The sequence below is a fragment of the Anomaloglossus baeobatrachus genome, chromosome 12 (assembly GCF_048569485.1).
Source record: "Anomaloglossus baeobatrachus isolate aAnoBae1 chromosome 12, aAnoBae1.hap1, whole genome shotgun sequence".
NCBI lineage: Eukaryota > Metazoa > Chordata > Amphibia > Anura > Aromobatidae > Anomaloglossus > Anomaloglossus baeobatrachus.
Genome location: NC_134364.1, coordinates 89817100 through 89832470, shown reverse-complemented (window position 1 = coordinate 89832470; position 15371 = coordinate 89817100). Strand labels below are relative to the sequence as shown.

The window sequence follows — 15371 nt, the reverse complement described above, 5'->3', positions numbered from 1 at the left end:
GGCGGACAGCCGGCGCCTGATTTTGAGCTTCCTGCCACTCTTGACTGGGCCGTGGGTCCAAGTCCACCCGTTGTTGGTGTACCTGTACCCTCTCAGGTGATGGCTGGTGAAATGCAGGCAACTCGATCTCCTCGAGGTCATCATCCTCGCACCCTTCTTCTGACAAATGGGGCATTCGGGAGAGTGCATCAGCATTAATGTTGACACGACCAGCACGGTACTTGATGGTGAAGTCATAGTTGGCTAGCCGGGCCACCCACCGCTGCTCCAACGCACCCAACTTGGCCGTATCCAGGTGAGTCAACGGATTGTTGTCCGTGAAAGCGGTGAATTTTGCTGCAGCCAAGTAGTGGCGGAACCTCTCTGTGATAGCCCATACCAATGCCAGAAGCTCGAGCTTGAAGGAGCTGTAGTTCTCAGGGTTCCTTTCAGTTGGCCGAAGCTTCCGGCTAGCATAAGCAATCACTTTCTCCTTCCCATCCTGGACCTGGGACAGGACTGCTCCTAGTCCCACATTGCTGGCGTCTGTGTAGAGGATGAACGGACAGCCATAGTCAGGATATGCTAAGACCACTTCCCCAGTCAAGGCCGCTTTCAGCTGGCAGACGGATTCCTCATGCTTTTCTTCCCACACCAGTGGGGCTCCGATGGGTCTACCACCTTTGGTCTGTCCCACGAGGAGATCTTGCATGGGGGCAGCCATCTTCGTGTACCCTTTGATAAAGCGCCGGTAGTACCCCACCAGACCCAGAAACTGCCTTACTTCCCTCACGGTGGTTGGTCTCGGCCAGCCCTGGATGGCAGTGATCTTCTCAGGATCAGGGGCAACACCTTCTGCACTCACCACGTGCCCCAGGTACTGCACTCTGGGTTTCAGCAGGTGGCACTTAGAGGGCTTCAACTTCATCCCGTATTTGGCAAGGGACGCGAACACCTCGGCCAGGTGCTCCAGATGGGCTTCATACATCTGGGAGTAAACAATCACATCATCCAAGTACAACAGGACGGTCTCGAAGTTTAGGTGTCCCAGACAGCACTCCATCAGCCGTTGGAAGGTTCCTGGGGCATTGCACAGCCCGAACGGCATACTATTGAATTCACAGAGCCCCATCGGGGTGGTGAAGGTGGTTTTCTCCCGATCTTCCGGGGCCACGGCCACTTGCCAGTACCCACTGGTGAGGTCAAGGGTGGAGAAGTAATTTGCAGTTCTCAGTGCGGCCAAAGACTCTTCAATACGGGGCAGTGGGTAGGCATCTTTATGGGTTATCTGATTAATCTTCCGGTAGTCCACACACATCCGCATGGTACCATCCTTCTTCTTGACTAGTACCAACGGAGCGGCCCAGGGACTACAACTGTCCCGAATAACCCCTGCCTCCTTCATATTCCTCAACATATCTTTGGCACACTGATAATGTGCAGGGGGAATAGGCCTGTACCTCTCTTTGATAGGGGGGTGTTCCCCGGTGGGGATATGGTGTTGGACCCCCTTGATCTGCCCAAAGTCTAATGGGTGTTTGCTGAAAACCTGTTCGTACTCCCGCACCACCCGGTATACCCCTGCTTTATGATGTGTAGGGGTATCATCAGTGCCCACGTGTAGCTGTTGGTGCCACTCATTTACCTCCCCTTGCGGCGGGGAAGTGCTGGTAGTAGGTGGGGAGACTGAGGGACTGGCTTTGTGGATGGTGTGGGGATGTAGGGTGAGTAGCTTGGCAATGGTGGCATACCGGGGAAGCCTGACTTCTTCCTCCCCACAGTTCAGCACTATCACGGGCACTCTCCCCTTCTTCACGTCTACCACCCCTCGGGCGGCCATTACCGTGGGCCAGTGCTCAGAGGGTATGGGCTCCATCATGGCAGGGTAGTCACGCCCCTGAGGCCCTACCGCTGCTCTACACCAAATCATCATCTCACTCCTAGGGGGCACAAGCAATGGAGCCACATCCATCACTCTCACTCCACCAATCTCTCCTCCTGTTGAATTTACATGCTGGCGGTACATCAAGGCTCGGATCTCTCGCTGCACAGCCTTCTGTCGGCTCCCCGCCACCGTGGCGGCCAGCTGCTGCAGTAGGGCCAACACAGCACCCATACAGTGCTCCATCACATTGGTTCCTAGCACTATCTTCGGGTTATGATCACTGGGTTCATTCATGATCACAATCATACCCTGGTGTTGCAGTTCAGCTTGCCCTACTGTCATAGCCACCTGTTTATACCCCACTTGGGTCAATGGGAGTCCATTGGCAGCAATTAGCGTTATACTAGTATCTGGGGGTGCTAGCTCGTCTATCCCCCAATACCGCTGGTACAACGTATATGGTATGGTGGTTACCTGGGATCCAGTGTCCAAGAGAGCCATCACCGGTATGCCGTCCACAATCACGGGAATGATGGGTCGGGCCCCGATATACCGGTCCCGCCAGTCCGAGGGGCCACGGGGTTCTACTCCTGAGGGTTGGCCCGGGGCCCCAGGGGTTGCTCGTTTAACGGGCACTCTCGGATGTAATGCCCAGGCTTACGGCACTTGTAGCAGATGGGAGGCCTGCTCCGCGGGTTGTTATTACTTCTCCGCTGCATCCAGGGGACATCTTCAGGGCTGTCGGCAAGCTGTATCGGTGCTGAAGGCTGAGATCTGGTCAACGGTTGGAGTGCAATAAGAATCTTGGCGAGGTCTCCGTCCATGCGACGGACCTGGGCGCCAGTTCCTCCATAGTGCTGCTTGGGGCTGCAGGTGTTGGAGAGGTTGGTAGGGCAGGGGCCACCACCACGGGAGCCGTCTCGATGGGCCACAGGGCTGGCTCCAGGGCTTCTGAGGCTGGGAGCTGTAGTGCTTTAATGGCCCGTTCCTTTAACACAGCAAAGTCCACATCAGGGTGTTCCAGGGCCCACAGCCGGAGTTGTTTACGATCCTCAGGGGATCTCATCCCCTGCGCAAATTGCTCTACTAACATCTTGTTGCTATCCGCCTCATTAATAGGATTCACCCGCTTCAGCGTGCGGAGGGCGGTTTGCAGACGTAAAGCATAGTCTCGAATGCTATCCACAGCCCGTTGCCGGCACTGGTAGAACTGCATCCTCAGCTCAGCTTCAGTCTGGGTCTCGAAGGCAGTCTGTAGCTTCTCAAAGATGGTGGCTACAGAGAGCCGGTCCCCCTCGGCCCAGGTTTCCGCCTCCTGCTCAGCCACGCCGGTTAACTGGCCTAGCACTATCGCTGCACGTTGCTTATCGGTCAGGGGGTACAGCTCTAGTAACGGGTTAAGCTTTTTCCGAAAGGCCTGTAAGGCATCCGGTTTCCCGTCATACTGCGGTAGCCAGGCAGCTCCGGGCGCATAGGGCAAGGAGAACGGCATGACCTGAGCGAGCGCGGGGGCCGCGGCACCTCCCGCCAGTGCGGCCGGGACCTGGGCAGGTCCATTCCCATCCGCGGGTGCCACTGCGGCTGCAACCGCCGCTCCTCCAGTGGCTCCATCGGGCGCAGACATCTTGTTTCCATCCCCCTTAGCTTCTTTCCGGCCCCTCCTTTATTGGGGCGGAGTTCTGGCCTTCGCGCCTCTGCTACTCGAGAAGACGCTCGAGCGGGAGCTTTTCGCGCCAAAGATGGCGACTTCTGGAAATTTTCAGCCGGATATCTCCGGCGGTCACAAGGCGCACCTCTACCCAACGGCAGAGCGGTAAGATCCTGTTCGTGACGCCAAGTTGTCGCGGGCGGGGAGGAGGGTGCCGGCACCTCGCTCACCCCTCTGCTCGGGTCCGGCTGCTGCTGCTCAGTGGTGGCTCGAGCGGTGGGCCGGATCCCGGGGGTTCTCGAGCGGCGCTCCTCGCCCGTGAGTGAAAGGGGATTGGGTTTTGGGATATAGTCTGTTGTCCGTGACGCCACCCACGGTTGTGGTGATTTGTAGCACCACCGCTGTTCAATATGGGGATCCCGGAAGTGGTGATGCGGAGCAGCCAGTTGTTGTGTTGCCCCTCCGTGGGTAGGGGTTGGTGATCCCGGGGCCCAGTGATGAGGTGGGTAGATGCAGGGCTGGTGGGCGCAGGGACGCGGGGGCAGCGCTGTGCCTTGCGGCACTGTGGTACTCACTCAGCTTGAGACATTGACACAGTTTTTCGGTAAACCACACGGCTGGAAAGACGGTTCCCACGGACAGCTGCACTTGCTTTCCCAGTAGGTAACGGTGATGTCCCTTTGACCTGCACCTAGTGTTTCTATGTTGGTAGCGATGGGTTCCCACCGGTAACCCGCTCCCTGGCTTGGATATGGGCCGGAGGAGCCCTACTTTGCCCGCAGACGCTGGCCCCGAGGAACTGGTGCCCTGGCGGTGGCGGTGTTCCCCCTTAATGGTTGGACTTTTGTCTTCAGTCGGGACTTGGTTGTTTGGAGACAGACGTCCCCTTCACTGACGGATTAGGCAAATTATGGCGACTCCTAGCCTTGCCGGGGTCCGAGAGGCCCCTGCCCTGGTGCTGACTGTCCTTCGTATACTGCTTCAGACCGCCGGGCCACTACCCGTCCGCGGTCCTTCCAGCAACCTCCGAGCAGTCCCCCTCCAGACGATCACCGCTGTTGCTGACCTTGCTGACACTGTCCTGCACTTAGCCGGACCAACTTCAGGCCTTTCTGCTCTCACTTTTACTCTTTTCTTCTTTTGCTCCACTACTACTTCACTTTCACTTAGCTCCTCTACCACTTCCTTCTACTTCACTCCCCTGAACTAACTGCTTGGTTCCTCCCGCCTCCAGGGCTGTGTACTCCTCGGTGGGCGGAGCCAACCGCCTGGCCCACCCCCTGGTGTGATCATCAGCCCCTGGAGGAAGGCAACAAGGATTTTAGTAGCCTTGGTGTTCCTAACTGGGATGTAGGGTGTGGTGGTGTGATGACCTGTGACCCCTGGTTTGCCCAGGGCGTCACACATGCGCAGTGAAAAAAAGGGATTCTGCCGCTCAAAAAACGCTACATGCTGCGTTCCTGCCGCCCGACGGTCAGTCATTCCACGACTGATCCATCACGCAGCGGATGCAACGCAGACACATTAGTCGCAATCCGTCGTCCATACAAGTCTATGGGAAACAGCGCAAGCTGTTAACGGATTGCGCTGCTTTCCAAAGCAGTGGATTGCGACTAACGCAAGTGTGAAAGTACCCTTATCGACGGCCAACGGAGGGGGGCGGCAAATTTGACGACTGCCCCGGGCAGCAAAAGCAGTGGCTACGCCACTGCCTGGTCCTCACACTGTCCACATTAATAGAGCTTATCCTCAGCCGCATCTAGATCACTTAGACTTCTTGGTCTTCTTCCTCCTTCCACTGCTGTCACCTGTAGTTCCCCATCTCTTTGCAGACACTGGGGAAACAGGATCCACCTCATGAGAGTCACTTTCAGGAACATATGAAGGACTTTGTTCCATTTGTGTCTCTTCTTCCTGTTCATTCTCCCAGTACACTATAACATCCAGGACTTACTGATAATTCTGGAAACTCCGATGTTTTCAAGTAGTTTTATTTTTCTGGAAGGATCCACAATGGTATTCTTCCTCTTACGGTAATGAAACCTTCCTCATCGACACTGGATGTAGTGTCCAGACCAACTAATTCAGCAGAGGTGCAAGGCTGAGGACTGGCGGTTTGACATCCGGCTTTTTAGACACTTAAAAAATTTCACTCATTAAAGAAAAGTTTAATTTGACTGATATGACTTTTGTTCTTGCTTTAGTGACTGATGGCCGTTTAGCTCTTTCTTTGTTAATTGACGGTAGTTTAGGAGCTGGTGGTACCTTAGGGTTTTATTTCAGTGGCTGATGGTACCTTAGGCTTTTCTTGCAGTACAGCTTCCTTTGGTGGTATCACAGACTCTGGACCTAATTGAATGACATTAAGGGGTACTTTGCACAATACGACATCGCAAGCCGATTGTAGCGATGCCGAGCGCGATAGTCCCCGCCCTCGTCGCAGCTGCGATATCTTGTGATAGCTTCCGTAGCGAACATTATCGCTACAGCAGCTTCACACGCACTTACCTGCCCTGCGACGTCGCTCTGGCCGGCGACCCGCCTCCTTCCTAAGGGGGCGGGTCGAGCGGCGTCACAGCAACGTCACACGGCAGGCGGCCAATACAAGCGGAGGGGCGGAGATGAGCGGGACGTAAACATCCCGCCCACCTCCTTCCTTCCTCATTGCAGCCGGGACGCAGGTAGGAGAAGTTCCTTGCTCCTGCGGCTTCATACACAGCGATGTGTGCTGCCGCAGGAACGAGGAACAACATCGCACCTGTCACTGCAGCGACATTATGGAAATGCCCGACACTACACCGATCATACAATTTCAAAACTTTTGCGCTCGTTAATCGTAGTAAAAACGATTCACATACTCCGATGTCGACAACGACGCTGGATGTGCATCACTTTCGATTTGACACCACCGACATCGCAGCTGCGATGTCGTAGTGTGCAAAGTACCCCTTAGACTTTTATCATGATCAGTGCAGACTTCAGGGACAACATCAAGACCTCTGGCAACATCTTCTTGACTTTCCTCCATACGTGCTGGTCATTATATTTATTATGTTCAGCTATTGGACATTCCCTTAATGTATGCCCTGGTCCTGATCACAGATTACAGATGACAGGTCCTGTACACTCACTCTTTACATGCCCTAACTTTCCACATAATGAGCGCTTCACACGAGAACAGTTCATGGTGAGGTGATGGCCTCCACATCTATGGCACCAACATGGCTGACAAGGGTAGTAACATATCCCCCTCTCTGAGCCCAAATAGAAGGAGTGCGGCAGATGACAGGTCACACCATTCTGTTGTAGGAGCTGAATCTTCACCGTATATCCTCCATTCCACAACTTCTCCTCATCATAGATCTTCTCAAGATGACTTTTCACCATACACTGCCGACTCAGCCAATGCTGCAGATCCGCCAGCGGCATCACCTCGGACTGGACAGGACAGCGGCCGTTACTTCCTGCGGCTTAGGCTACGTTCACACATCAGTTTTTTGGTATCAGGCACAATCCAGCGTATGCCTGATGCAACATGCTCAGTTTAAAAAAAACGGATCTGGCGGCCACATCCGTTTTTTGCCGCATCGCGCCGGATCCGGCGTCCATACGTCCATTGTAAATCACGGATCTGGCGCGATACGGCATGATTTACAATGGAAGCCTATGGACGCCGGATCCGGCACAATGCGGCAAAAAACGGATGTGGCCGCCGGATCCGGCGTCCATAGGCTTCCATTGTAAATCACGCCGTATCGCGCCAGATCCGGCGCGATACGTTTTCTTTCAGAGACAAGAGATCAATGAGACGTTCCATCCGGCTGCCACATTGAGTAATTACGCCTGATCCGGCAAAAGCCGGATGCAACGCAAGGCCATCAGGCACAATCCGGCGCTAATACAAATCAATGGGGATAAAACGGATCCGGCACCGGATCCGTTTTATCAGTTTTTTTCCGGATTGTGGCTGATGGAAAAAAACTGATGCGTGAGCAGCCCAAGGCTACTTTCACACATCCGGCTGTAGCAGTGCGGCACAATCGGGCGCTCTGCTGAAAAAACGAAACCGTTTTTTTTTGCCGCCGGTTTTGTTTTTTCCAGCATTGACTTGCATTGGCGCCGCATTATGCCGCATGGGCTTCCGTTTCGTCCGTTTTTTGCCGCATGTGGCAGATTTAGCCGATGCAGCGGCCGGATGGAACGTTCCCTGGCACGTTTTTTGCTCCGGCAAAAAAACCCGCATCGTGCCGCATCCGGCCGCTGCGGCGCATTTTTTAATGCATGCCTATGGACGCCGGATACGGCGCGATGCGGCAAAAAACGCATCAGGCCGCCGCATGCGGTTTCTTCCACTGCGCATGCTCAGTAGCGTGCAGCAACCGGAAAAAAAACGGATGGGCCGTATGTAAAAACTTATGCAAAAGGATGCGGTGTTTTCGCCGCATCCGTTGCATAGGTTTCACAGCCGGATTGAGCCGCAATGCTCAAACCGGATGTGTGAAAGTAGCCTAAGGCTATGTGCGCACGTGTGCGTATTGCATGCAGTTACGCTGCGTTCTGCACCGCAGCGTAACTGCATGCGTCCTGCGTCCCCTGCACAGTCTATGGAGACTGTGCAGGAGCCGTGCGCACGTGGCATATTAGAACGCAGCGATTCGGCTGCTGCCCGAATCGCTGCGTTCTAAGAAGTGACATGTCACTTTTTCCGTGCGGTTTGCATGCTGTCTATAGGGAGAGGCAGCATGCAGAGCGCACGTTCTCTGCCGGCACCATGCGCTTCAGAACGGAGCTTTTCAGCTTTTCAGCTGCGCTCTGAAGCGCACCTTTTAGGTGCGGTGCAGTGCGCACATAGCCTTAGTCAGCTGGATACATTAGAGATTATCCCAGATCTTATCATCTCTGGTATCATTATAGATGCTTCAGAACGCATCCAGATCATACTGCAGCTCAAAACTGACATCAAAGACTCTGCTGGGGGAACATGTATCAGAGCGTCAATTTCAGACACCTTAAACGTCATGAAACTTTTCAGAAGCACTTTACCAATATAATTCTGGATGGAATCTTCTCCTCTCCCCCGGTGTACTTTATCCGCATAGCATTTATTCTGAGGTGGAGGGGTCACTAATCTTGTGACATTGGAGAACAGTCTCCTGGGCTGATGTTGGTTATCAGATGGGTTAGAGCTGGCTTTTTCCCCATTCACAGGCAGATCAGTGTTGGAAATGTCAGCTGCAGGCGGCTCAGTGGTGCAGATCTCCCCGGCCTTATCATTACTGGCACCTGATTGTGCGGCAAACATGTCCAACTCCACTAGTGATTGCTGCTGCACATTATATGACAGAGTCCACCACCACAGACTGCTGCACAATATTATCTCCATTGTCTAACACAGACGATCCGGAATCCATTAATACCACGATATGGTCCCCACTCGCTGCCATAGACGGCTGAGAGTCCATTATAATTCCTGCTGCCAGCAGGCCTTCATTACTGAGCGGGGTCTCAATCATAGTGCCCAGGCAATAAGCGGGGTCTCACTTACTGCACTGAGCAGAGTCTCACAGCGTCTATCAGGGTCTCACCTACAGTCTCTGAACAGGGTGTACTTTCTTTCTCATTAGCAGGAATAATGTTCATGTCATTGCTGCACACAGAGTCCACTGCAGTTAACCCCTCATTTGCTGACACACATTGCTCTGCAGCATTTTCTGATGTCTCAGATCCCTCACATTGTGCACCTGATGTTAATGTTGCACTTCTCATCAGATTTCCCTGATCCCCAGTGTCATACACGGCTTTATAATCTTTGTCATTTGATCTAAAGAAGCACTTTCTCTTTACAATCTGGACTCTAGATTCCCTTTTTTCCATAGTCCATGCCTCCACTCTGGTTGCAGAGATTAGGTTTTTGTCCAGTCTTTCGTTCCGTATTGCCAGCTCACGAATACATTCATCCAAGCGCTCACATTTCATCTACTTTTTCTTTGGATCACTCTCATTATTAATTTCGCTTTTTAATCTACCGATTTGCATTTCAAGCTTAAAAATACTTTTATTTGCATCTTTGGAACTTAATCCAGAAATATTATGCGCAGGTTAAAAAGACTCACCAGCCACCATTTCCAGTTTTCCACCATCAGATCCACGCTGCAGGTCACACTCCAGGCTGTGGGCTTCTCCTGGATCATCAGCGCAGCTCCCCTCCATCTAAGTCTGAGGCCATGGCCTCCACCCTGCTGAGATCTCACAAACACACGTCTATCCTCTCCTATGGACAAGAATATAACTGCTATAATACTTCCCCATAAACAAGAATATAACTACTAATACTGCCCCTATGGACAAGAATATAACTGCTATAATACTGCTCCTATGTACAAGAATATAACTACTATAATACTGCTCCTATGTACAAGAATATAACTACTATAATACTGCCCCTATGTACAAGAATATAACTACTATAATAATGCCCCTATGTACAAGAATATAACTACTATAATAGTGCTCCTATATACAAGAATATAACTACTATAATACTGCTCCTATGTACAAGAATATAACTGCTATAATACTGCTCCTATGTACAAGAATATAACTACTATAATACTGCTCCTATGTACAAGAATATAACTACTATAATACTGCCCCTATGTACAAGAATATAACTACTATAATACTGCTCCTATGTACAAGAATATAACTACTATAATACTGCTCCTATGTACAAGAATATAACTACTATAATACTGCTCCTATGTACAAGAATATAACTACTATAATACTGCCCCTATGTACAAGAATATAACTGCTATAATACTGATCCTATGTACAAGAATATAACTACTATAATACTGCCCCTATGTACAAGAATATAACTGCTATAATACTGCTCCTATGTACAAGAATATAACTACTATAATACTGCTCCTATGTACAAGAATATAACTACTATAATACTGCTCCTATGTACAAGAATATAACTACTCTAATACTGCCCTCTATGTACAAGAAAATAACTACTATAATACTGCCCCCTATGTACAAGAAAATAACTACTATAATATTGCCCCTATGTACAAGAATATAACTACTATAATACTGCTCCTATGTACAAGAATGTAACTACTATAATACTGCTCCTATGTACAAGAATATAACTACTATAATACTGCCCCCTATGTACAAGAATATAACTACTATAATACTGCCCCCTATGTACAAGAATATAACTACTATAATACTGCCCCTATGTACAAGAATATAACTACTATAATACTGCCCCTATGTACAAGAATATAACTACTAATAATGCCCCTATGTACAAGAATATAACTACTATAATACAGCCCCTATGTACAAGAATATAACTACTAATAATGCCCCTATGTACAAGAAGATAACTACTATAATACTGCCCCTATGTACAAGAATATAACTACTATAATACTGCCCCTATGTACAAGAAAACTACTATAATACTGCCCCTATGTACAAGAATATAACTACTAATAATGCCCCTATGTACAAGAAAACTACTATAATACTGCCCCTATGTACAAGAATATAACTACTATAATACTGCTCCTATGTACAAGAACATAACTACTGTAATACTGCCCCTATGTACAAGAATATAACTACTATAATACTGCTCCTATATACAAGGATATAACTACTATAATACTGCCCCCTATGTACAAGACTATACGGTAACTACTATAATACTGCCCTCTATGTACAAGAATATAACTACTATAATACTGCCCCTATGTACAAGAATGTACAGTGGGTACGGAAAGTATTCAGACCCCTTTAAATTTTTCACTCTGTCATTGCAGCCATTTGGTAAATTCAAAAAAGCTCTTTTTTTCTCATTAATGTACACTCTGCACCCCATCCTCCATCTTGACAGTAAAAAAATAGAAATGTAGAAATTTTTGCAAATGTATTAAACAAGAAAAACTGAAATGTCACATGGTCATAAGTATTCAGACCCTTTGCTCAGACACTAATATTTAAGTCACATTATGTCCATTTCCTTGTGATCCTCCTTGAGATGGTTCTACTCCTTCATTGGAGTCCAGCTGTGTTTAATTAAACAGGACATGATTTGGAAAGTCGCACACCTGTCTATATAAGACCTCACAGCTCACAGTGCATGTCACACCAAATGAGAATCATCAGGTCAAAAGGAACTGCCCAAGGAGCTCAGAGACATAATTGTGGCAAGGCACAGATCTGGCCAAGGTTACAGAAGAATTTCTGCAGTACTGAATGTTCCTAAGAGCACAGTGGCCTCCATAATCATTAAATGGAAGACGTTCGGGACCAACAAAACTCCTCCTAGACCTGGCCATCCAGCCAAACTGAGCAATAATGGGAGAAGAGTCTTGGTGAGAGAGGTAAAAAAACCGCAAGATCACTGTGGCTGAGCTCCAGAGATGCAGTAGGGAGATGGGAGAAAGTTCCACAAAGTCAACTATCACTGCAGCCCTCCACCAGTCGGGCCTTTATGGCAGAGTGGCGCGACGGAAGCCTCTCCTGCAAGACACATGAAAGCCTGCATAGAGTTACAAAAAAACACATGAAGGACTCCCAGACTATGAGAAATAAGATTCTCTAGTCTGATGAGACGAAGATAGAACTTTTTGGTGATAATTCTGCGCGGTATGTGTAGAGAAAACCAGGCACTGCTCATCACCTGTCCAATACAATCCCAACAGTGAAACATGTGGCAGCATCATACTATGGGAGTGTTTTTCAGCTGCAGGGACAGGACAACTGGTTGCAATTGAAGGAAAGATGAAGGCAGCCAAGTACAGAGATATAGATATCCTGGAAGAAAACCTTTTCCAGATGCTCTGGACCTCAGACTTAGCCAAAGGTTCACCTAGCAACAAGACAATAACCCTAATCACACCACTAAAACAACAAAGGAGTGGCTTCAGAACAACTCTGTGACCATTCTTGACTGGCCCAGCCAGAGCCCTGACCTAAACCCAACTGAGCATTTCTGGAGAGACCTGATAATGGCGTCCACCAACATTCACCATCCAACCTGACGGAACTGAAGAGGATCTGCAAGGAGGAATGGCAGAGGAACCCCAAATCCAGGTGTGACAAACTTGTTGCATCATTCCAAAGCAGACTCATGGCTGTACTAGCTCAAAAGGAGGGTGCTTCTACTCAATTCTGTGCAAAGGGTCTGAATACTTATGACCATGTGATATTTCAGTTTTTCTTGATTAATAAATTTGCAACAATGTCTACATTTCTGTTTTTTTCTGTCACGATGGGGGCAGAGTGTACATTAATGAGAAAATAAAAACTTTTTTTTGAATTTACCAAATGGCTGCAATGAAACAAAGAGTGAAAAATTTAAAGGGGTCTGAATACTTTCCGTACCCACTGTAACTACTATAATACTGCCCCCATGTACAAGAATATAACTACTATAATACTTCCCCCTATGTAGAAGAATATAAATACTATAATACTACCCCTTATGCAGAAGAACATAACTACTAGAATACTGCCCCTATATACAAGATTATAACTACTATAATATTGCCCCCTAGATAAAATTTAACTATAATACTGCCCCTATGTACAAGGATATAACTACTATAATACTGCCCCTATGTACAAGAATATAAATACTATAATATTGCCCCCTAGATAAAATTTAACTATAATACTGCCCCTATGTACAAGAATATAAATACTATAATAGTGCCCTCATGTACAAGGATATAACTACAATAATACTGCTCCTATATACAAGAATATATCTGCTATAATACTGCCCCCTGTGTTTTATATTTTCCCAGGTTTGGAGTCGGAAGATAATTGAGGCCACAATGCTATTAACAATGGCCGGTGAGATTCTAAGCACCACAATGTCAACATCAGGTGCTGCCCTCCCGGTGTCTTCTCTAACCTTAGAACAAAAAGCTGCCTTCGTCCTCGTGTTCCTGCTCTTCATCTTCTTGGGGCTCCTCATCATACGTTGCTTTCGGATCCTCCTTGATCCTTACCGCAGTATGCCCTCGTCCACATGGACAGATTACATGGAAAAGGACACCTTCGACTACCGTTGGGCCTGACAAGGGTCTTTTGGTCCTAGTCATGGGATGAAGAAAAAAACAAAAATTCGATAGTGTCCCCCAACATTCACTGGTGGCCTTCGAGAAAATTAGCTTAGGGGTTAGGAGGGGGATTTGTGTTTTTTTGTTGTTTTTTTTTGTAATTTTCAAAGCCGAATTGTGTGGGATGTTTACATCAACTGTGAAGCTTTGTGACCGACAACGCTAAGCACTAAAGTGGCACAAAGCTGACATAGATTTCCAATACAAAAAAAAAAGTAAAATTAAGCCTCATTACCGCACTTTTTGTGCAAGCCTATGCCGGAACGTTCCGTGACTGTTGTTGCTATTTTGTGAGTTCTGTATCGATATTGTAGGTAAGCGTTGGAAAAATCAAAAAAAGTAAAAACAGATCCATTTTTATGTTGACGTAAGATTAGAGATGTTTTGTGCTTCGGTCTCGCGCTTTTAATTGTACTTCTTAAAAACCCAGGAATACCTCAAAATATTTTTCACAAATTTTTGAAAAAAAAATAAAAAAAAATTGATAAAATGGAAATCAAGCAGTTCGGAAAACAACCCCAAAAAAATCAAAAACAGAAAGAAGATCGATGACTTTGATGACTGAAGGTTAGAAATGTTCTATACTTTTCAAAAACCCCAGAATACCTCGGAAAATATTTGATTAAATAAAACTAGAAAATTGAAAAAAAAAAACTAAAACCTATATTGGACCAAATACTTAGAAATACTATGTTTCTGAATTCAGGAGTTGTGGGTATTCTTACATTTGACTATGCGAATGATTATCGGCACACAAAGTGCATCGAAATGCTTAACCAAAATCTCACCACGTTTCTACAACAGCATCATCACCAATATGGGACCAGCCAAAAGCGTGGAGAAAGCTTCGCCAACACATTCCAAAGGGTTTGTTTCTGGGACCCTCCATGATCTTGTGCAGGTGTCTTTTCAAAAAAAAAAAAAAATAGAGAAAAAAAAAATTTTTAGCCTCAAAGTTTGCCTCTTTTTTTTGGCAGTTGGGTATTTTCGAACAAATTTTTCTTTTATTATTTTTTTTTCTTTAAAAAAATCCTACAAAAAAAGGGGGCGCTGTTATTGGATGATGGTTATATATACAATAGCTAGTTTAAGAGACCAGTCTCCTCTGCCGACATGTCAATTTTCAGTAAAAATGTTTCCTTCTAAAAAGTACCAAATCTTGAGCATCCATTCTTCGAACGTTGCGTTGTTCCTTTTTTATATCTCTTTTGTAAATATTTGAATAAATTAACAGTGATTTTTTTTTCATTTTTCCTTCTTTGATTGGCTAAGTTTTAGCAGGACACACCCCAAAGGAATGGCACAAAACTCGAAGGAAGAGCATTCCATTACTAAATAGACATGTCAGGAGAGCTGACCTCTTCTTTAAGCGCTGGATGGAAATTTAAAGATGAACCAGTCACTGCCAGGAAAGATTATTTTCGTGCCAAAGACACAGGTTTGCCTGAGCGGAGAAAAAAAAATGAAACAAAAATGTCTGCAGTTTCCATAAAACTTGACATCCTGATTCCAAAGTGTTCTTCCTTGTGATAAGACGAAAATATGGCCTATGGGGGGGAAGGCACTTTAGACCCCAATACGGTGTATATGAAGGAATAAAAGTATCAGCTCCCCAAAGTATTTCCTGAATTGTTCATGTGCTCCAGCATTTTTTGTGTGTTCGCAACGTGAAAAACCCAATAAAAATGGAGATGTTTTTTCAGTG

General features: G+C 47.4%; 1 protein-coding gene across 1 annotated transcript in view; it reads left to right on the top strand.

Moving 5' to 3' along the window:
- The window catches only part of LOC142257519 (cortexin-3-like), a 30425-nt gene extending 15054 nt beyond the window's left edge, over positions 1-15371 (top strand). Inside the window, exon 2 of the mRNA XM_075329662.1 lies at positions 13349-15371. Within this exon, the coding sequence (XP_075185777.1) occupies positions 13379-13624 (246 nt within the window). The 5' untranslated portion in view covers positions 13349-13378 and the 3' untranslated portion in view covers positions 13625-15371. The remainder of the gene's footprint in view (positions 1-13348) is intronic.